General features: G+C 43.9%; 2 protein-coding genes across 14 annotated transcripts in view; both read left to right on the top strand.

The window, feature by feature from the left end:
- The first annotated feature begins 5 nt into the window (after positions 1-5).
- ZNF639 (zinc finger protein 639) lies at positions 6-17,862 on the top strand. 6 transcript variants are annotated; one of them, XM_082320331.1, is made up of 8 exons: positions 6-962; positions 7,389-8,477; positions 9,016-9,096; positions 11,317-11,453; positions 11,611-11,687; positions 12,269-12,376; positions 13,222-13,359; positions 13,620-17,862. In XM_082320331.1, the coding sequence occupies exons 5-8, from the start codon at positions 11,630-11,632 to the stop codon at positions 14,765-14,767; spliced, it is 1,452 nt and encodes a 483-aa protein (XP_082176457.1). In that variant the 5' UTR covers positions 6-962; positions 7,389-8,477; positions 9,016-9,096; positions 11,317-11,453; positions 11,611-11,629; the 3' UTR covers positions 14,768-17,862. The 6 variants fall into 6 exon arrangements, with proteins under 6 accessions (XP_082176457.1, XP_082176459.1, XP_082176461.1 ...); XM_082320333.1 differs by lacking the exons at positions 6-962; positions 7,389-8,477; positions 9,016-9,096 and adding an exon at positions 9,956-10,022; XM_082320335.1 differs by lacking the exons at positions 6-962; positions 7,389-8,477; positions 9,016-9,096 and adding an exon at positions 9,999-10,022 and having other exon boundaries at positions 11,351-11,453.
- The window catches only part of MFN1 (mitofusin 1), a 34,188-nt gene continuing 27,430 nt past the window's right edge, over positions 14,462-21,219 (top strand). For 5 of the 8 annotated variants that reach the window (XM_082320329.1, XM_082320327.1, XM_082320325.1 and 2 more), the window contains exons 1-3: positions 18,183-18,259; positions 18,771-18,892; positions 19,731-19,866. In XM_082320329.1, the coding sequence (XP_082176455.1) occupies positions 18,778-18,892; positions 19,731-19,866 (251 nt within the window). In that variant the 5' untranslated portion in view covers positions 18,183-18,259; positions 18,771-18,777. Of the gene's footprint in view, positions 14,550-18,182; positions 18,260-18,410; positions 18,674-18,770; positions 18,893-19,730; positions 19,867-21,219 lie in introns of those variants that run through there. The other 3 variants (XM_082320326.1, XM_082320330.1, XM_082320328.1) reach the window with 3 other exon arrangements.

Raw genomic sequence — 21,219 nt, 5'->3', positions numbered from 1 at the left:
TGATGTGTGACTTCATGGTATGCCTTAAGCCCAAAAAGGTAAACTTGGAAGAATGTTTCCTTTTTTCATTTGATAGGCTGAATTAGAAGGAAAAAGAAAATAGTGCTAGCATGAACATAGAGTCCATCACATATTACCTTAGATCTGGTACAGCAGGTAGAGACTATGCTGGACTGAGAAGAGTGGAAAGGGAATTCAAGTGATAGCGAATATTTAAATGCAGCATAGTTTGAAGGGAAGGCATTTTAAGCTCAAAGATCTAAAAACAATAGTGAGAGGACAGTGCCTTTTAAATGTGCTCAGAGGCATTAACATTTATGGGGTTTAGATGACCCTTTGATTTCTGGGTCTGTCATCTGCACGGCTTCTGAAAGCGGTAGGACATAGGCCCATTCAGTATGGTGTTTCTTCTGCTCAGTATTTCTAGGGGTGCAATTCATACCTTCACAAAGAAACTCCCTATCGTCCCCAAAAACTGACTAACCTGGAAGCTGAATGGTCAGAATTGGGTTTAGTGCAACAGAGAGTTGTAGTGTTCATTTTAGGTTTGCTTTAATCTAACTTGAACTGAATAGATTTTTTTCATACATGTTTTCCAGAACCTAAAGAAAGGTGAGTTATTAAAATTATTGAAAGATTATTTTTTTATAAAGGCTATTTATATAATAGGAACTATTATTAATATATATTCTTTATTTACATGATTTGTCCAATATTCACTCTTTTAATTTTGCAGCCCAGTTCTATCTGTCCAAGACTCCCGTTTCCACTAATGTCACTGCAGGTGACCAGATATACTCCTAGGACCAAATTCAACCCTGGTGAAAGAGGACACAAGTACCATTGAAGCAGTGGGAGATAGACCCACTAATGCCAGAGGTGAACTTGGCCTAAGTCTCTTCAAAAATTTTTGGGCGTCACTCTTCACGTTACTGAAGTGATATGCTGGCTATTCAAGGAACGTACGTTTAAACCCTCAATCTTTGGGTCCACCGTTTCTCCTCTTTCTTCCTCCTTTGGAAGTGGTTGTTTAATCCAGTAACAGATACATCAGAAATAGCAATTTAGATTTTCAATACGATCAATAATAAGCAGTTCAACATACAGCAGATATGCTGGCTAGCTCAAAGCATGTGGAGTTACCAAACATTTTATAGCTTTGTCTGTTTTGTGTGTGTGTAATATATATTTGTAAATCTAGTTGTTGTCCTCTAACACAATTACGATGTGTGCAATCAGTTCAATTGGCACCACTTTTTGAAACTGTTCAGAGTACCGAGGATTTCAGATTGCCCTTATGCGCAGCTTCAGGTAGGACTGTTTTTCTAATTATTAAGCAGGTTTTTTAACTAGTGAAGCCCGTGATTCTGAGGGCGACGTTCTCCCTAACATTTTAAACTTGCTAGATCGGCAGCACTTGGAGTGAATTCCAAAGGTCTGGGCCTTTTGGGGGTGCAGCTCGTTCGCTTGCAAACACGCACCAAGGTGCCACTCAGAAAGTGCAATACCACATGTAATATAAAATACGCTGACAGCTGGTGTTAGATTAGAATATAAGTATATAAATAAACTGTACGTTGTGCAGGCTGTACTGATGAGGTAATGAGTGGTTGGCTTCATTTAGCAAATTGTAATATATTAAAAATGTGCAATCAATTACATTATGAAAGACTTTGGGGATTGTAAAGCCAAGACTTTGGTCTTTCAAGACACTTTCATAGTCAAGATCCTGCAGTTGATTACTGCACACACGGATACTTGATGTTGTGGGGGGAAACCTGTTTTTGTGAAAGCTACAGAAGTTCCAAGAATAGTATGGGGAATGTGAAGTTTTATTCCTTAGCTCTACTAAATATTTTGGAGCAGTCCAATAAGACTTCCCATTACTCTTTTTATTGACTGTTACATATTCCTTTCTGTTCATATGAATATTTTTAGTCCTGCTAAACCTGGTTATACTTCCTAGAGTAAAAATACCCTTGTCTGTATTACTTTGCAGTCAACACACTCTAATGGTTTAGCTCTTTTAAAACATGGCTTAGTTTCAGTTTGAATTTGGTTCACAAAATCTGAAACCCTGTTGGCTGTAACTCTTCATTTAACCGAGTAAAACTTGCACAAATGCCACATTAGGTGCTATATTATCCTTATTTATCTGGTATTGAAACAATGCTTTACCTCATTTATCCAAGAGATGGTCAGCCTTTTCCAGCCTGGATGAAAAGATCAGCTCAAATTTATTGGCTGTTATGAGCCCAACTTTTGTACTTTGCCTCTTCCTAGCCATTTACTTCTGTAGATGAGTATAAATGTCTTTCAGTTCAAGCATACAGTGTTCTGCACCCTTTTTGCACAAACAAATATATGAGGAATCAGGCTGTTTCCAAAAGTTACTGCAGCGAACCACTGTGCACAAGCTGTAGAAGTTACCAACATCAAATAGTAAAAGAGAGGAAACTTCATAGTGATGCAGATGTAATACAATTTGGGGTAATTATAGCCTTTAAACAAAAAAAAAGTAGGAGATGCTCATGGGCTTTAAGCAGTTGTTCTTACCGTAACCAGGATGGGCACTGGAAAAACATTCTGCCACTGTTTCAGAAAAAAAAAAATAATCCTTTTTTAAGCTTCAAAGCATTCAGCCCTAATTACCTTATGCTGTTACGCCAGTTTTGTGCTGATGTAACTCCACTGAAGATAGTGGAGGTACTATTTACTTAGGTTGGTGTAAATGAGAGGATGTTGTCTGTTCTCGGTATCGGAAATAAGATCTGCTTACAGACTGTGAGAGCACCTGTAACTGAGCTCTAGATTTTTACAGAGGTTGCTTGGAAGTTGGATTTTTAATTTTTTTTTTTCTGTTCCCACTTCATGGAGATTTGAAAATGTTCCATTTTTTTCCGAGAGTCAGCTGCAGAAAACACTAAGTACTTATTTTTGGGCTTGAATTGAAACTGAGCACCTTGCTCCTGCGACACGTGGTAGTAGGGCTGCCAGAGCAAGGAGCCCAGGACTGGGCCAGATGGTTTGTTACAAAGCATTAGGAAATGGTGATTTAGTGAAATACAAATTTAAAAACAGTAACTTTTTCAACTGTGAAGCTATGTTTGATTTAATGACAGAACAGGCTGCTGCTGATTCGTTTTTCTTAAAAATCTATTCTTTGCTTTCCTAAAGGTAGCAGAAAAAGCACCTGTACTGACTTACATGTGCACACTTCTGTTCTGAAGGGTGTATTAGTAGTACTTGCATAGGTGAAACAGACTTTCAGTATAACTTTCAAAATTTAAAAAAAGCATTTAAATAAACCCAAAATTGTTAGTGGTTTGGCATCTTGTGGAGAAGATATAAGCCTGTATATTAAGGGCAATATAGAAATTACCAAGCTTGTAGAGAACTTTGTATGTGATGACCCTGCTGTTGGTGGTTTGGAGGGTTGTTTGGGGGGGGGGGGGGGGGGGTCCAACTTTTCTTTTTATGTAAAATATTAAATGCCCTTTAGTGGTCAGTAGCCCATGTTTGTTGGCAATTTGAAGGTATTTTCTTTGCTTTGTCATTTTATAACTGGCTTGTTCCAACATATGTTCTTAATAATAATTGTGAATTCCTCCTGTTTTGTATGTCTGTACAGGTTGCAGACCTGGGCTGGACCCATTCAAAAAACAATTATCAAAAAAGCCACTTGATATTACTATTTTGTTGACGTTTTTGACATCTTTAAAATGTTCAAGTAAATGAAAATGGTGTGGTATTACAGAAAGAATTGTAATTTGCTGCTTCTGAGACTTTTTTTTTTTAAACTTTCGTGTTTCTCTTGGTTTAGCTTTACTTGAATGGAAGAACCACACTTGTTTGGTTTTTTTTTTTTTTTTTAATACTACATAGCTGTGGATGTTATTGCAGGTTGTTGAATCCCAACATAATTTTGCAATACATGTTTCATACAAATAATGAATTTGTATCCTTTTTTTTTTTTTGTGCTGAAAGCTGTCTCAGTTTAGGTAAGGCTCTGTCTGTCCCAAGTAATGCGTAGGTCACCACCCCTGCAGTGGCTGTGGGGTTTTGGGGTTTTTTGGTTCTGTTATTTCATACATCGGTGTTAACGAAGGGAAGGCAACTGGCAGCTGGATATGGAAGTTCTCTGTCTGCATATACTAACCAAATCTATAGGTGCTCTGGTCTTTGAGAAACTCTGATTTCCCTTCATGCCGCTAGCCCACTGACGCCATCAGAATCACTCTGGATTCACAACAGCATACGAAATCAGAATTAGTCTATGTGTATATTAAAGTCCCAGATTACTTATTCACGATTCAGTATGAAAGGTGTTCTCTTACCGAGAGGAGTGTTTACTAGCAGCCCAGTTAAACACTTGACAATTTTACTTTAAAATAGTCTTTATGAACTAGCCCTCTCAGCTCTCCAATTCGTAACGACTGTCATCTTGTCTATAGTTACCTTCATTCTTGAGACTTCGGGATTTTTATTGCTTGCTAGCTTAAATGTTTCCTCTTCCTACTCTTTCATAGGATAATCACTTGTTGAACCCACCCTCAGGAAAAATAAGTTGTTTTTAATTTGCAGTGCGGTATTCTTGACTTCTGAGCTTTATGAGGTGGACTTTTACAAGTATGAGCTCTTGCTGGGTTAGCACTCCTGACTCAAAGCCGGAGGTGGATCCCTCTGTCCCTCTCTCCCCTTCCCTCTCCAACACCTCTCTCCCCCAAAAAGGGACATGCCCGTAGCGTAACAACAACATAAAATATTTGTAAGAGAAGACCAGTCGAAGCAATGCTCTGCTTGTCCTTTGAAGCTAGCATTCCCATTGGTTTGTATAAACGTGTCTTAAGTTTAAGTGTCCTTACTGTCACTTCTGTATGTGATGCAGTATTCCTTTGGCATAAAGAAGGCCAAAAATAAACTATTCTATCGTGACTCTTTCTGAAGTTCTGGTGCCAGTTCCATAGGAGCTACAAACTGGTCTAGGAGCAGTTTAGTTCAGTGTAACTGCATCGCTTTTGTTAGGAACCTGTTCCAGTAATAATTAATCACAGTTAAACCTGACTTAATTCTATTGTTGAAGTTACAGAAAGCCTAATTCAAGCAGAAGCTGTTACTCCTAAGATTCTTATGTCTGCTGTAGTTTAGTTAATCCTTAAGAGCCGAAACACAGATATTCATAGCTGCAATCTCATTCTGCTTTGTTTCTTTGGTTTAAGTACTCTTAATCTATTTCCAGGCTTTGTTAATAGCGTTCTATATCCTGAATTATCAACTGCCCCAGGCTGTCCAAAGGTGTCCCGCTGTTTCATTTGGGGCAGGAGAAAGAAAAGGAAGGGAGGAAGAGATTAGTCTTTCTCTTCTCTTACAGCTGCTGTGGTCCAGATTCTTCTCTTGTGAAGATAAACGTGTAATTCATCATCTGGGAGTTTCATCCTTTCCCCTTGCCCTTCTGCACCTCTGCAAGTTTTAACTGTGAATATCCACACACACTATCGAAATCCACTTCCCTGGTGTAGGGAAGGATTTAAAACATACATGGCTGCAGGCTGATGTTCTGGATTCCCAGGCTTGAAATTTGGGAAGTATTGTTGTCACTGCACCTGGCACCACGATTGCAAGAGTCGTCCCAAATCGGTGAGGCTGGCGGAGACCTCCGGAGGCGGTCCCGTCCAGCCGCCCTGCCCGAAGCAGGCTCAGCAGGTTGCCCAGGGCTTCGGCCGCGTGGGTGTAGAGCCTGTCCAAGGAGGAAGAGTCCAGAGCAAAGTGTTTTCTTAATGTTTATGTGAAATTTCTTGTGTTTCATTGCCTCGTGTCCTTTCAGCAGGCAGCACTGAGAAGAGCCTTGCCTGTCGTCTTTACTCCTCTCCATCAAGTATTTATATGCATTGACAAGATGCTCCTTGAGCTTTCTCTTCATCGGGCTGAGCAATCCCAGCTCTCTCAGCCTCCCTTCCCATCCCTTCATCTTCATCACCCTTTGCTGGACCCGTTCCAGTCTGTCCATGTCTGGCTCGTACTGGGGAGCCCAGCAGTGGGCCCAGCACTCCCGGTGCGGCCTCACCGGTGCTGAGCAGAGGGGCAGGATGAAGGCTCGCCTCCTTCCAAGGCGGCCCAGGGTCCTGCTGGCGTTTCGGAGGAATGGAGCCCAGGAGGGTGTGATCTCTTGATGCTCATATATTACTTTGAAGCTAGTAGCAGTTAGGTGTCTGCATCAAAAGGAGAGTATAAACACCCACCAGTGCTTGAAATATCTTTTGAAAATGAGACAATTATCTTTGAAATAACCACTACTGGGGGGCGGGAGGGGGGGGTGTTGCCATGTGTATGTCATTCTGTAATAAAGGTCCTGTGGTAAAGTAGTTAGAAAGCAAGACATTTTTAGTAATAACGGGCCAAAAAAAAGTACTTAAGATGCAGCAAGATGCATGTGTTGTCATACTGAGAATAGTCTTGCAGTACTTTTTTAAAAAAAAAAAAAAATTTCCCCTTCTGCTGTGCTACTCAAGTAACAAAAGTTTGGCCTATGATACTCATTGTAGTTCACATTCATGGGAAAGTGTAAAAAGTCTGCTTTTTATTTATCTTCGCGGTCTGTATCATATGCTGTTTATTAAAAAAAAACCCTACCTTTGTTTGGTTTTTATCACACTTTTGAGTGTTAATGTATATACTAACAATTAAATTAAAATAATATGATTGGTACACTTGTGAATTCTGAAGTGAGAATTTAAGAAATCTTCAGTCTTGGAGGTGTGATTTGGTGTTGCAGCTCTGCTTTCGGAAAAGGCTAGAAGAAAGGCGATAGAAATTGCCTACATCAGTTAATTGGGGGGGAGAACAGAGGCAGAACTTGCATTGTTTATGGGTGGGAAGTCCTAGGTGCGCGTGGCGTTCGTTCTTGTACGTGTTGATCCTCAAAATAAGTAACTTATTTTAGATGTGGGCTGTAAAAGTCGTGATAAGAGAGCAGATGTTACTGAAGTGTTTCAGCTGGATGGTTTTAAAGCCCCTGCTAAATCAGTCCTGGTTTGTTTTTTAAAAATATCCTTTATGCTTTCATTACCAAAACTATATTAAAAAAAAAAGCTACACAAACTAGGTTGTATTTTTGTATCCAATGCAAATTTTGAAAGAGTGAGAAACATATTTGGGAAATTACTCACTGGCAAGTGTAAGAGCATGGGGCTGCGGTGGAATTGCTTCTGTGGACGTGTGTGCATCTACTTTGGGCTTCAGCTGCTAGCAAACTTCTCGTGGGAGGGATTTGAGTTCTCTCGCTGAGAACTTCCCTTCTTTGGAGGGATGAGGGAAGCGTCAGGGTTTTTAATAAGGTCACTTCTACACGTCTTTGTCCCCATAAGCTTTAAACTTTGTGCACTGGTCAGTTCTGTTGCAGATCACCACGGCCTAGCTTTGAAAAGGGCTGCGTTCCAGCAGGTGCTCCGTCTGCACTGGATTCTGACTCTGTAATACAAGGTGGACATCATTACCCTTATTTATTTTGAAGCTCAAGCTGAGCTCTAGTCTGGAGAGAGCAAATCCAAGTATGGCTAGTGATTTTTGAAGTAGAACAGATTAAACTTCTGTTTATGACAGCATAAGGTGAGTTTTACCTTTTCTAGTAACTATGAAATGGTTATGACTGGTTACCACCTTGTTTTCAATGCACAGGATGGTTTCTGGAAAGGGGATCATCAGTTCTTGTTCAAATGCAAATTTTAGACTTTACTCCCATTACCATGGTGTGATTTTTGTGGTAGTTCTAAGTCGCAGTCCCTGAAGCATCAAAAAATTACGGAAAACTTGCAAAATAATGCTAGTGAAACAGAAGAATGATTTGCAATGTGGGCAGTTTGCTTTAGCACAGGAATCTCAATGAGCCCTCCTGATTTTATGCGCAGAAGTCAGTCTGGTTTCCAACCTGCGTTGGAAAGACTTGATCCACAATCTGAACCCATGTAACAAAAAAGCAGGAAAACTGATGCTAGACGGGATACCTTGGGTAACCTCCTGTATGTCCTTTTAAACGCTAACGAACGCTAACTTCAGCAAAGGTTATTATCATGAGCTACACCTATGCTTTCAGTGAAGAAAGGGGTTACTGCATTCTTATTTTGGTAAGGATACATCCCTACTGATTGAAATGAGCATCATCTCTGTTGCCCACTTAAACAATAAGGTGGATATCACATGGGCTTTTCTGTATTTCCAGCTGGAAGGGGTTCTGAGTGGTTAAACCCTGACCCAGAGCTGCCTGAACATCCCAGGCACGCCCTGGTTTAGAAAATGAGACTCATTTGGACTTTTCTGTCTGAAGCATTGATGACACTGATGCCCGTGACTTTGAACTGCATCTGTGGCTTCAGAGGGGATCCTCCTCAGACGTTGTTCTTTCACGCAAAGCCTTGTCTGTTCGTCTTGCATAGGTGGTGGTGGGCTGTGCCGCTTGGTGCGGAGAAGAAATCAATCAAAAGGTAGAGGCGATGGGGTGTGCTTTATGTGGAAGTGCCTTGGGGATCCTCGTTCTGCCTCACCGAGCAGGACTGAATCCAAAGGAAAGGGTTTGGGGTTGGGTTTGGGCTGGTTTGTTTGTTTGTTTTCCTTTTTCCCTTGGCAGACTATGGATTGTAAATTCCCATTACTGCGCTCTGCTGGGAACTGGGGAAAGTGCCTTTTTTCCCCCCCCCCCCCGTTTTGGAATATTTACACGGAAAACTTCTTGGTCAATAGAGGGAGAAATATGTGGGCATCCCCCCATTCGGGTGGCTGTAGCCAATTTATGAGAACTTCAACACCAGGTGTCCTGGAATAACCTCAGCTCCTACGGCTGGAATAAACAGCAGAGAACAAATTGAGCTGGGGTGCCAGCATCTTGTTCGATGGGTGATTCAGCTCAGGAGATAATAGATGTGCCACACTTAGTTCATTTCTGAGGGCTCAGCGGTGTGCTTCAAAAGGAGACCTTTACTTATATTCATGCTGCTTACCATCAAACCTTCTGTGTGATCGCAGGATGAAGTGCTTTCTATGTGGCTCTAACCAAATCGGCTCACCCTAAAGACATGTTTCCAACTTTCAGGAGAAAGCCTAAAGGTAGGATTTTATAAACAGAGTAAGTCCAATGTCAGCTTCCAGCTAATGAATAAATCTGAGGCCAGAAGCAGGGTATAACTTTTTTTTTTTTGGTAATCACTGGAGCAACATCAGTGATGTTGTGGATTCTCTGCTAATTGAAAGCTTCATCTTAAAATTAAGTAACTTGAGGCTAAGCCAGAGCAGAATAGCTCAATGAATGAAATGCTTGGTAAAACTCCGTTATCTGTTTTAAGTCATCAGACTAAGTGACTGTAATGGTCTCCCTTGTGTCTTCAAAAAAAATGACTTTATTTTTCAAAATAATAAGACGCTGTTTGAAATATTCTGCTTTGTGGGGAAATAGAACTTACTGCTCTTTACTGTGGCATAAAAAAAGTAAAGATGAGGTGAGTAGAAGGGGGATTCTTCTGTGATTATAAACCTGGAAAATTTTGAAAAGGGGAAAGTTGCTTATTTTAATTCTTCAGCCGTTATTTTACATTGTTTCTCCTATACAGCAGCTTTCAGGGAGAGCTGCTACGCTGATACAAAAAGTAAATCTGTGCTTTATGAGGTTCTGGCTTTGACATCAAGCTGGCTCTTGCGTAAAATGCGAACATTTGCGTGGCGATGGCACCCCCCTGCCCTCTCCACGGGGAGATCGGATGCTTTGCGAGCCCTGGAGAAAGCCTGTGCCTGCAAAGGTGCTGGCGAACGTCTCCGAGCCTTGGGCTGGCAGCCTTGGGCTGGCAGCGTCGCCTGTTAATTAAAGGAGCAATTACAGGTTTGGTTACGGCGAGGCGCGGGGGGCGGGAGGCGCCCGGCGCAGCGGCGCGCCCCCAGGGGGCGCCATGGTGGCGGCGGCCGCCCCGCCCCGCCCCTTCCCCCGCGGGGAGCGCCGCGTCCGGAGGCGGCGGCGGCGGCGGCCGGGCGCGGAGCGGAAGGTGAGTTCCGGCGGCGAGACAGGAGGGGAGCGGCCGCCGGCGCCAACCGCGGCCGCGGGGAGCCCCGTGGCCCCGCCAGCGCCCGCCTCCCTCCGGCCTTTCGCCGCGCCGGGCGCGGCCCGCGCCCCGCTGACCGTCGCCCCGCACCCGCCCCGCCTTACCCCTCGCCCCGGCGCCATGTGAAGCGCGGCCCCGCAGCCGCCGCCCTGAGGCGAGGGGCTCGGCCCCCGCCGCGGCAGTCAGCCGTGACTCACGCCCCGCAGGGCGCCCGGGCCCGCGCGTCCCCCCCCCGCGCTGAGGCGGGGCCGGGCCTGCGGCGCTCCGCGGTGGCGGCTCCCGCCTGGGCCCTCTCCCCGCCGCCGCCGGAGCGTGGCCGCGGCCTCGCCCCTGCCCCCGGCTCCCGGCCTCGCCCCTGCCCCCGGCTCCGCGCCTCGCCGCCGCCCGCGGCCTCCCCGCCGCTGCCTCCGGGGCGGGGGGGGGGGGGCGGGGCGGAGCGGCGCCTTTGCCGCCGTTCCCGGCCCCGGCCTCCGCGCAGGCCGCGGCCGCCTCGGCGAGGCGCTCCGGGCATCCCGATTCTGAGGGCCTTTCCCGTAGCCGTGCCGAGCAGCCGGGAAAGATGTACCGGGGAGGGCCGCTGGGGAGGACAACAGGCGTTCCTGCCCCGTGGGCCGATCCCTGGGGACAGGCTTCAGCCGCGTTAGCCGGGGTGAAACTGGCGCGCTCGGTATAACGGAGCTTCTTCCCTCGCCATCAGGAAAAGCGATGAGGGTAACTGATACTTTAGACCGTGACACAATATTAAAACCCCTGTTTTTTTCCCTGTTATTCTTTCCTTAAAGTAAAATCTTAATTCAGGCAAATTGTTTCATCTCACGAGAACAGCATTTATTCGACGAGGGGCCTTTTTTCCCTGCTTTCACCTCTGGTGGATGGCCTTGGCCTCAGAAGATCCAGGGCCCCTCAGTGCTCCAGCGTTGTAGTAAACCACATCAGGTTCCATGTGTGCAGCCCGCCCTTCTTCAGAACTGCTTGGGCCACATGCAGCTCAAGTGCTTTTGGTGTCGTCTCCATCTATTTTTCTGTTGTCAGGAGTGCAGCCAAAGCCAGCTAACCTGGGACAAAAGGAAAACAAATCCTCTAATGCATCTACCTTATTAATTTTGATACTCTAAACCAAAATTAATATCTACATTTTATGTTTCTTCCTAGCTTCAATTTCCATAGCTTCATTCTTTGTAATATCTGTGTATCTGATTCTTTTTTTTTTTTTTTTTTTTTTTATTTTGTGCTCAAGTTTTAAAGTGTTTTAAAATGCTGTCACTCCGTAGATGGAAATCTTCTCGAGCTGATGTATTCACTACGTTTGGAAGCTGTACAGCCATCAGCTGCTTAGCTGCTCTGCTTGCTGATACTGAAGAGTTTGGATTTTTGGTAAGAGAGCATGACTTTTGTTACCATTTTCAACATTAAAACTTTAAAACCTCTTGTGTTTAATGTGCGGGTTTCGAAAATGTTTGTATTGTTTCATAAAGTCATGAAAGATTAGCTAGATACAAACGACTAATTCTTGAATGTTTTCACTTTACAGTTAATTTAGACTATCCAAAATGAATGAACATCCTAAAAAGAGGAAAAGGAAGACTCTACATCCTTCCCGATACTCAGGTCAGTCCAGAGCTTGAGTTACGTACGCTTAAGTTTATTTCCTCTCAGAATGATTACTTTATGAGAAGGGACCACATGTGCTAATACATGGAAAATCAGTACCGGAAGGGGGGGGATAAGAAGTCTTGGTCCGAATGTACTGAGTACCTGCTCTGTGCGCTCCGTCGTGAAGCCACTTTCCGCCAGCACATCTGAACGGTTTTGTTCTGTCCTCCCTGCGAATGGGGGAACTCGCTCGAGCTCCAAAACGAAGATGATTCTACTGACACACGAGGGGAGAAATTCTGTAGAAGTTGGACTGGGGGGGTCCAGAAATGTTCAGCGCTGAACAAATTGTGTTCCTGTCACTGTCTTCAGCGGGAGCGGAGTTTAATGACTGTATCTGATACTCCGCACATCAGGAGAGTGGCTGAAAGTTGTACATCGCAACAGGAGTATTCTCAGGCCAGCACAGAGTTATCACAACACGAGAAGTAAAAACACAGCTGGTGAGGGGAATTTTGGTGAACATGAAATACATATGTAGTGACATCAATGCGCCAGTATAAAAACTTAGTTGTGGTTTTTGTTTTTTTTTTAAGATTCTTCAGGTGCAAGCAAATACATAGACAACAGTGGAATTTTTTCTGACCACTGCTATAGCGTCTGTTCTATGAAGCAGCCAGATATAAAGTTTTCTGAAAACAGAGGTAAGAGTACATTTTGGGGTCTTGTTCTGCAACTCTTTAAGCGTATCATGCTCCTATTTGTAGAAGTAAATAGAATACAAAATACGTAGCGAGTGACTTCTGAGCATGGCTGCAATCTGACATGCCTTAGGCTGGTGGAAGGCTGTTTAATCATTGTCATGGAAATACAATTTTCAAAGTAGAAACGACGACGATGAAAAGATCCTTCCATTTTACAGCATTTCTAATGACAATTAGACTTATTTATCTAAATATCCGTTAGCTAGGTAACGTAAAGCTGATGTAAATAACCTAAGAGTTCAGATGGAATTTACCAGCCATTGCATTGAACTGGACTTACGGAAAACAAAATGTCTTTTTTACAACATCCACTAATAGATATAAAGTTTAGCAGAGCAAATGTGAGGATGGATTTTTATTATATTTATTTTTCTTTTCACTCTAATAAATTAGCCAGCAAGTCTTCAGAAGTCTTACAAAGTATTATATTTTAAAATGTGATGTCCAGAAATACTGAAGAATATTTTTACAGTGTGTCTGTCAAATGTGAAGTTTTATTTAAGGATTTTAAGTTTTTTCCAGTATAATTAATTTACTATTTTTTGCTGAAATTTTAAAAGCAGAGTTGCCACCTTTTGAATTCTTTCATTGTCTCGTGTATGTATAGAAATAATTTCTGAAGTGTTTGTTACTTTCTTTAATGTGGGTTATGATATGATTAGTATATGAAGATAAACTTATGCAACTAGAGTAAGTAAATAGTAAATAAGATGCGTGGTTAAAGAATCGTGATGATGCTACTGTAGACAAAGGATGACAAGAAAATTCTGCTTTTATCTTTGCAGGTAGATTCCACAGTCCTGTGCAGAGCCTGGACACAGATGATGATGGGAGTCCAGTGCATGCGGGGACTTCTCAGTGGAGCGGGTCACATTCAAACATTGTGGGGTTCCACTATACAGACCCTAAAAAGAAGGATAAAGGTAAATGTGTATTTGCAGCTTAGCTGCTGGGAATCTGGAGAGTGTGGCTGCTGGCTTTTTATGTAACATTTTTGCTTTGACAGAAGAGGGGAAGGTTTGTAGTTTATGGTATTTATTTGTTAAACATAATACATAGTCTGGCTGGGGAAAAATAACTGCTCTTCGTAAGCTGCTACAACTAACTGAGAAGTTAAATGTGGAGCCAGGTGTTTTGCAGGGGTTTTTAACCTTTTGCTTTTATTATCTATTTCCCCCTGCAGATAAAGGCACTAATAACGGAATGTGCAGAGACTTATGTGATTCCCCTATATTCAGTGACAGCCCTACAGAAGAAGAGAAACCCCTAGATATTCAAACTGTAGAAATTTCTACAACAGAAGTGAATGCTGTAGAAGTTCACGATATAGAAACACAGACTGTGTCACCTGAGAAGCTAGAAGCTGAGGACCTAGAGGAAATCCCTCTGGAAACCTGTAAAATCTTTGAGAAGAACCAGGCTTTGAATATCACAGCTCAACAGAAATGGCCTTTGCTGAGAGCCAACAGCAGCGGCTTATACAAGTGTGAGCTCTGTGACTTCAATAGCAAGTACTTCTCTGATTTAAAGCAGCACGTGATCCTGAAGCACAAGACGTGTGCAGACACTCACGTCTGTAAAGTTTGTAAGGAAAGCTTCTCCAGCAAAGTGCAGCTCATTGAACATGTAAAACTACACGAGGAGGATCCGTACATCTGTAAATACTGCGACTACAAAACAGTGATATTTGAGAATCTGAGTCAGCACATAGCAGACACTCACTTCAATGACCACCTGTATTGGTGCGAGCAGTGCGATATGCAGTTCTCCTCGAGCAGCGAGTTGTACCTGCACTTCCAGGAACACAGCTGTGACGAGCAGTATTTGTGTCAGTTCTGCGAGCACGAAACAAACGATCCGGAAGATCTGCATAGCCACGTGGTGAACGAACACGCGTGTCGACTGATAGAGTTAAGCGACAGCTATAATAACAAGGAGCGCGGACAGTACAGCCTCATAAACAAAATCAGTTTTGACAAATGCAAAAACTTCTTTGTATGCCAAGTGTGCGGCTTCAGGAGCAGGCTGCATACAAACGTCAACAGGCACGTAGCGATTGAGCACACCAAAATATTCCCTCATGTTTGTGATGACTGTGGGAAGGGCTTTTCAGGTATGTTGGAATATTGCAAGCATTTAAGCTCTCATCTATCTGAAGGGATTTATTTGTGTCAATACTGTGAATATTCAACAGGACAGATTGAAGACCTTAAAACTCATTTGGATTTCAGGCATTCAGCAGACTTGCCTCACAAATGTACCGATTGTTTAATGAGGTTTGGAAATGAAAAAGATCTTTTAAGTCATCTTCAGATACATGAGACAGCTTGATTACTTGCTTTCCCTGTACTCAATTTGTTAGAATTGGAATTAATTTCCAGTCACTAAAATGTGATATTAAATACAACTTTAACAGCAATTATACAATTCTAATGTTTTTCTCTTTATATCAGCAAAGCATGTGTAACACCTTGGTGGTGTGAATGTCCTTACCGAGAGGTTTCAGTAGAAATAATCCCGTTACAGTGCGATGGATCGGATTTTGGGGGGGAGGGACAGTGGGAGTAGTTGCATGTTGTAATAGCAGTTCTGATGGTCATCCTGCACTCTCACAGCTCGTGCGCAAGAGCAGCTCTCTCGAGTTTAAAAAGAGACAAAGAGAAAGCCAAAATCTAGTTCCATGCTTAAGTAACGCCATCCTGATCTCGGCTGCACACCCAGCTCATGTCAGCCTCTGTGGCAGCAGGTCACCATGCTGACGGTCAGCAAATTGCACCAGCCTGCTGAAGATAAGGGTGTGCCAAAAATTCCCAGGCGTGGACGTCTCCAAATTCACATACCAGCCTGCATTCCCCACCTCACACTCCCGATAAGCTTTTAAAATTGCCCTGTTTTTCTCTTGGGGTACCTATCCAACCTCATTGTTCACTTTCTTTGTTTAATTTCAACTCCTGTTTGTGGGACTATCCAACAACCCTCTCTCCCACACATCTGCTACTTGCACATTTCAATGCACCAAGTAGACACGTACTGCTTGTGTGTAGATTGGGTCACATTTTATGGAGTAATTTTAAGGGAGCTTGTGAAGGGCTCCAGCTGAAAATGTACAGTGTGTGTGATTTTTTTGGTATCTAAAATCCTAATTTAGCTCTCACTGAAATGATGTATGTCACCAACCTCATTTAGAGCAAGCCTCTGTCAGTTTATAATTCTGTATATTTATAATTAGCTTTCCACTGCTAATAATATGAGGACGGTTATTTTAATTCTGTAAATATTAAACTGCTCCTATATACTGGCTTCAAACACTGGTACAGTACAAAAATTTTATTAACTTTAATCACTTTCAAATGATTTGACACATCTGTGCAGATTAGATAGCTATAATCATGAGAAGTGAATTTTTACAGTTCATTCTGTAGCTGTATTTCTGAGAGGATACTTGGAGAGATAAAAATAAGGGTGAGGTCATCTAGATTGTGCTAGTTATCAGGGTGAAATTACCCATAAATTAGTGGTGGAGTTTACATTTCTTTCTGCATTGACTGTAAATTTGTAATGTAAGATTGTCTAATGCAAGCTTTGTATACATACATTAATTGTATAAAACATTTCTTCATCAGTGAGATTTGGTGTTAATCAGCTTCAAGGCGTGCAAGGGTCTTCGCATTTGATTTTTAAAGCTTAGGATAAAAATTGGCTGAATATAGTCAGTTTATGGAAGTTTCCGTTCCCAGAGAAGTATTTCTGGAAAGTCTGCTGTGAACCAATTAGCAGCTATTTCTTTGTAGGAGGCAAGACCATTTTTGTCACTTTGAAATGCTGATTTACTACTAAATCTTCTGTGTAGCCATTGAAAAGGGCAACCTGGTGGTGTCCTGACTGTATTTTATTGGGCCGCTGTATAGAGAATGACAATGTCTGTGGTAGAACTGCTAATTTCCTATTTTGAACACGTTCATCCCGGCTGGCTTAAAACGGTAGCAATAATATAGTTAACAAAGCACTAACAAGAATTATTTTATATATGGAAGGTTTAATTTTGTTCATAGGGGTATAACTTAAAACCCTGCTCTTGGTGACAACACGCAGGTGGAACGGCACAGTTGAGCTCTGGAGAGGAAGCTGGTCCGGGGGACAGCGACAAGAAGTGGAAAAAAGACACTTAAAAAAAAAACCCCGAAATAAATAAGCGGGCTTAAGAAGTATGTTTGTATAGACCCGAATTGTGTCCTGTACAGGAAGGGTGGTCTCTTGTAAAAGCCGAGAGCCCTGTGATACAGAAAACTTGCTTGTTGACTCCTGAATAACTTCATGTCTATCTTTGAGTTGTGTTATTTCTAATCTCTGAACTGGGAATGAAAAGAATACCCCCTAGGAATGTTACGAAGTCAAATCATTCCTAACTAAAATGTACACCACAGTGTCTGATTAGGAAATATATTCATGTTTGTCTTAGGTTGGATTTTATAAGTAAGGGACTAATGTTAGTATTTTCTTTTCAATGTCTATCAGAAAGTGAATGGAAATGTACAGGAGTAGCTCGTCTCATTTTACCGTAGCAGGAACACAAGGAGGATATCGGCTTCCATACGATCAGCATGCTAAAACAGGAAAGATGGGAAGTAGTAGGAAAAATAGGTAAGGAGCGGAGTCCGTGCAGAAGCGGGAAGGCCGGCGGGACGGCTGTGCAAGCCCAGGACAGGGCCTTGTTGCCACCGAAGGGCAGACAGGAGTTGGGTTTATTGACGTGGAGGGTCAGCGCGCTGACGTTGCCGCGCCGAGGAGAACGGAGGGCAGGCGCGGCGGCGGGGCGATGCTGCCGGAGACTCCGGGCGTCTTTAACCCTGCAGCTTGAGCCGTTCTCGGTCGTGAAGGAGAGGAGGCAGCTGCGGTCAGCCGCGGTATGCCTGTAGTTTTTTCCTCTGAGACACTCAATAATTTGTGTCTCAAATTCAGTTGTGTGTCGTTCGTGACACCGATACCTGCAAGGCTCGTTACCTCCGGAACAGCATTCTAACCAGAGGCTGTACAAAACCATGAGATCGGCTTTGGAAGTATTTTGTGTTTGGAAGTAATTTGTATTTGATCCTTTGCTTTCCAGACTTCCCAGGCTGCAGGTCAGATGTGCGTGTCAGGTATTGCAGCTTCCCCCATCGCCTTTCTTATTGAACAAAACAACTCTTTTTAAGGGAAAGCTTCTGTTGACTTCAAAATTTAAACCTCACTAATCATCACAAGAACTTAAAATATGGCAAATTAGTAATTCTCAAATAACGTGTTCTCTGTAATGCTTGTTGAGTGTCGTGGATTTTGTGGTTGTCCTCATTTTCTTACGCTCTTGTACCGCATGTATAAATGATCAGTGCTTTTTAACTCTCGAAAGTACTTGGCGTTTGTCATTTCGGCCGACTTTGATTAAACCATGGTGCTGACTGCGCGGCAGTCCCACGGCCTGCCTCCTCCTCTTTCTTTTGGATCCCCGCGAAAAGGGGCTGCGAGGCCGAGCTTCTCCCGCCGGCCGGGGAGGCGCAGGCCCCGCCGCCGGGACGGCAGCGAGGAGCGGCACCGCCGCGCTCCGGGCCCGGGCCCGCCTCCATTTCGGGAGCGGCCCCGCCGCCTCGCCCCGCGCCTCCGCTGCCCGCGCTCAAGATGGCGGCCGCCCCGCCCCGGGGGCCCTCAGTAGCAATGGCGGCCGCCCCCCGCCCCGAGCGCGGTGAGGCGGGGCGGAAGCGGAAGTGACGTCCGCCCCCGTCCCGGCGGCGGCGGGCGCGGAGGAGGCGGCGGCGGGGAGGGCCCCGCCGGCGGCGCGGCGGTTGCCGGGTAACGGCGGAGGGAGCCGGGGCTCCGGGGGCGGGTAGGGCCGCGGGCCGCCCGCTGCCCCCGCGGCCCGGCCGCTCCGGTCTCGCCCTCCCCTCAGCGGCGGGCGGCGGCGGGGCAGGGCCTGCCGGGGCGGCCAGCGGAGCCGCGGGCCTGGCCTCGCTGGGCTGAGGGGACGGCGCTCGCCGCCGAGCGGTGGGGAGGGGGCGAGCCGCCTTTTGTGAGGGGAAAGTCTCGTGTTTCGAGAACGGACGGCACCGAACGGGTTCTAAACCTGTCCCCGGGCTTCGTCAGCCGCTGTCGGCGCGGGGAGGGGAGAGGGGCCTGCCAGGGTAACGGAGCCAGCGGACGCTGGGCTTGCGGGCGTTCACTGTGCTGCGGAGTTTCGGCTCGTTCGGGTTTTGTTGGTTTGTTCGGGTGTGTTTTCCTTAAATGACTGGGTGAGGAGTGCGTGGCCGTTCACGGACACGGGCGTACGAGTGTTTCGGTCACTTTTATGTCACTTTCGTTGCAGTTGCATAATGGCAGAAGCTACCGTCTCTCCGCTGAAGCACTTTGTGCTGGCTAAAAAGACAATCACTGCCATCTTCGACCAGCTGCTGGACTATGTCACTGAGGGAGCAACTTTTGTGGAAGGTCAGCTTTCGACTTAAACGCCAGGGTCTTGTCTGTTGCTTTGAATGTGTTTTACGGCAGCGCGGTGTACGTTACGATATAGATCAGTATGCTGTTTGTGTAGGTATACGTCTTCAGAAATAGTCACGTTTTTCATTTGACATTGATTTTTTCAACTTAGGCTAGCTGGAATGCCTAGGATGGTTACATATGTGAAAAGCTGATTGCATCACTTGGGCTGATCACCTCCTTTCCATGAGGGTGAAAGCTTAACCACTCCAGCGTTTATAGTCCTGTTGCAGTCTCTTTTGCATAGAAGAAAGGACAAACAGGTTCTCCCATTACTTAGTAGGAAAGTAGATCAACGTGATGTAATGCAGAGAACCACTGGTTACACCCTCAGCCGTTTTAGCAACGTGGAGGCGCGCGTGTCGCCACATGGCGTTGGGTGCTGGTCACCCCGGTGAGCTCTGCCGGGAGGAGAGCGCCCAGCCTAGCTGGCGTATCCAGGAGAGGTCCCGGCTGTCCTTTCTGAAGGAAGCAGGTGTCCCAAAGAGCGGGGCGGATCAGCACAGCAGGCTGTGTTTACAGGGTCATTGAATCCAGCAGTTAGATTGTTAATTAATCTGAAGTGGTTTATGTCATGATTTCACAAGTGCTTGTGGTGGAGCTGTCAAACGGCGAGGGCTGATGTCAGTGTCCGTAGTGGGCTTTTGCTTGTTTTGTTTTCTCACCGCTGTAGAATTAAAATTTACACAGATCTTTGTTGGCATGTGACGTACCGATAATCTGTATCTTGTATCCTGGAGCGCTTACTCTGTACGTGATTGCTTTTATGTTATTCTTTTTCTGTGTGTAGCAACATATAGGAACCCAGAGCTTGAACATGTAGCAACAGAAGACGAACTAGCAAAAATACAGGCATATAAAAATAAGTTAGCGGTCATCGGTGAAGTGCTTTCACGGAGACACATGAAAGTGGCATTTTTTGGCAGGTAATGAACGGAATTACCAGAAGTTAATTTGATCTTTTGTTTTTTCTCTTGCAGGGCTTAGTGTACGTATTTTTAATTTAAATGCTCTGGAATTAGTGCTTCATTATAGAATTATTGTTTGAAATATAATACATAAAACCACGTTCACTCTTATCTAATTGATGCTGAATATTTCTTTGATGCCATCTTGCTTTGTGACTGTAGATTAATTATATATATCTTGTTACATGTTTTTCATTGATAAACTTTGTAAAATAGTTATCCTGTATAGATCCATTATTTGACTTGGGAAGGTCTGAGTTTGTCGTCATCTTCTCCAGAATGGCTTTTCTTTTTTTTAAGGTAGTGGTTTTGTTTGTTTAATATCTTTGTTTTACTGGACTGTTACTGTTGAGAACTTCTGTTTTGTGTTTGATCACAAGTACTGAAAAACTAAACTTTGAGTTGTTTATGTTTCCGTACGTGAACAGCTGAAGAAAAACAGACAGAGAGGGTTGCCTTGTCGGTTGTGTCATTAGTCTGACAGATCTGTGTGGTGATTCTAAGGGGTAACAGTAACAATGTACTATACAGCTTACAGATCAGTCTGAATGAAGCTTTTCTGAATTTTTCTGCTTTTCTGAATCACTAATTAGGAAAAGTTCTAGTTCACAGTCCTTGGTGGTATTACTACAGACCAAGTGTCAAACTTTTTGCATATTTAGATAGCATTTCTAAAGTTTACTTCTGTTCTAAACAAAATGTATTTTCAGTATTAGAAGATTTTTAACTTTGGTCAGCTTGGGATCATCTCAGCTCTTTTTGTTTTATTTTTGCAGCAGGAAAAAAGGGAGTTAAAAAGAAAGGTATTTGTCACACCTGAAATGTGTTACTACATAAGTAGTCGTCTAAAGAGATGCTGTCAGGTGTAAAGCATTGAGGTTTCATGTTTCTCTGCTTGTATGTATTGTGTTTTGCATTTCAGTCTCATCTTAGTGGAAAAGTCTTAAGTTTTCAGTGAGAAATTTTGATTGGGTCTTAAGACTTCCACTAAATGTCTGCATTCCAAACATTGTGCCATTCTGTTCCTATAAAATTTGGAGGGTGTAGAAAGATGACGAAAATCTGCCTTACCGAATATGAAGTCAAATATAAAATAGTGAAGTCCTAAAAGACTACGGTTCCAGTGCTTTCAAACGCTTTTTTGTGCCTACTTAGTCTGGGGTCTGTTAGTCCACTTTGCTTCAGGAAGATTGATTTTTCTGTGCTTAAATTTAAGCGTGTCGTTACTTATTTTTTCTGGAGTATGAATCTTCATGGTTTAGTTCTGAAAATTCTGTAATAGTATTGGAAAAAATACGTACAACAGTGGTC

Source organism: Platalea leucorodia, assembly GCF_965183815.1.
Source record: "Platalea leucorodia genome assembly, chromosome: 8".
In the NCBI taxonomy this organism is placed as follows: domain Eukaryota; kingdom Metazoa; phylum Chordata; class Aves; order Pelecaniformes; family Threskiornithidae; genus Platalea; species Platalea leucorodia.
This window is presented reverse-complemented; position numbering and strand designations above follow the sequence as displayed.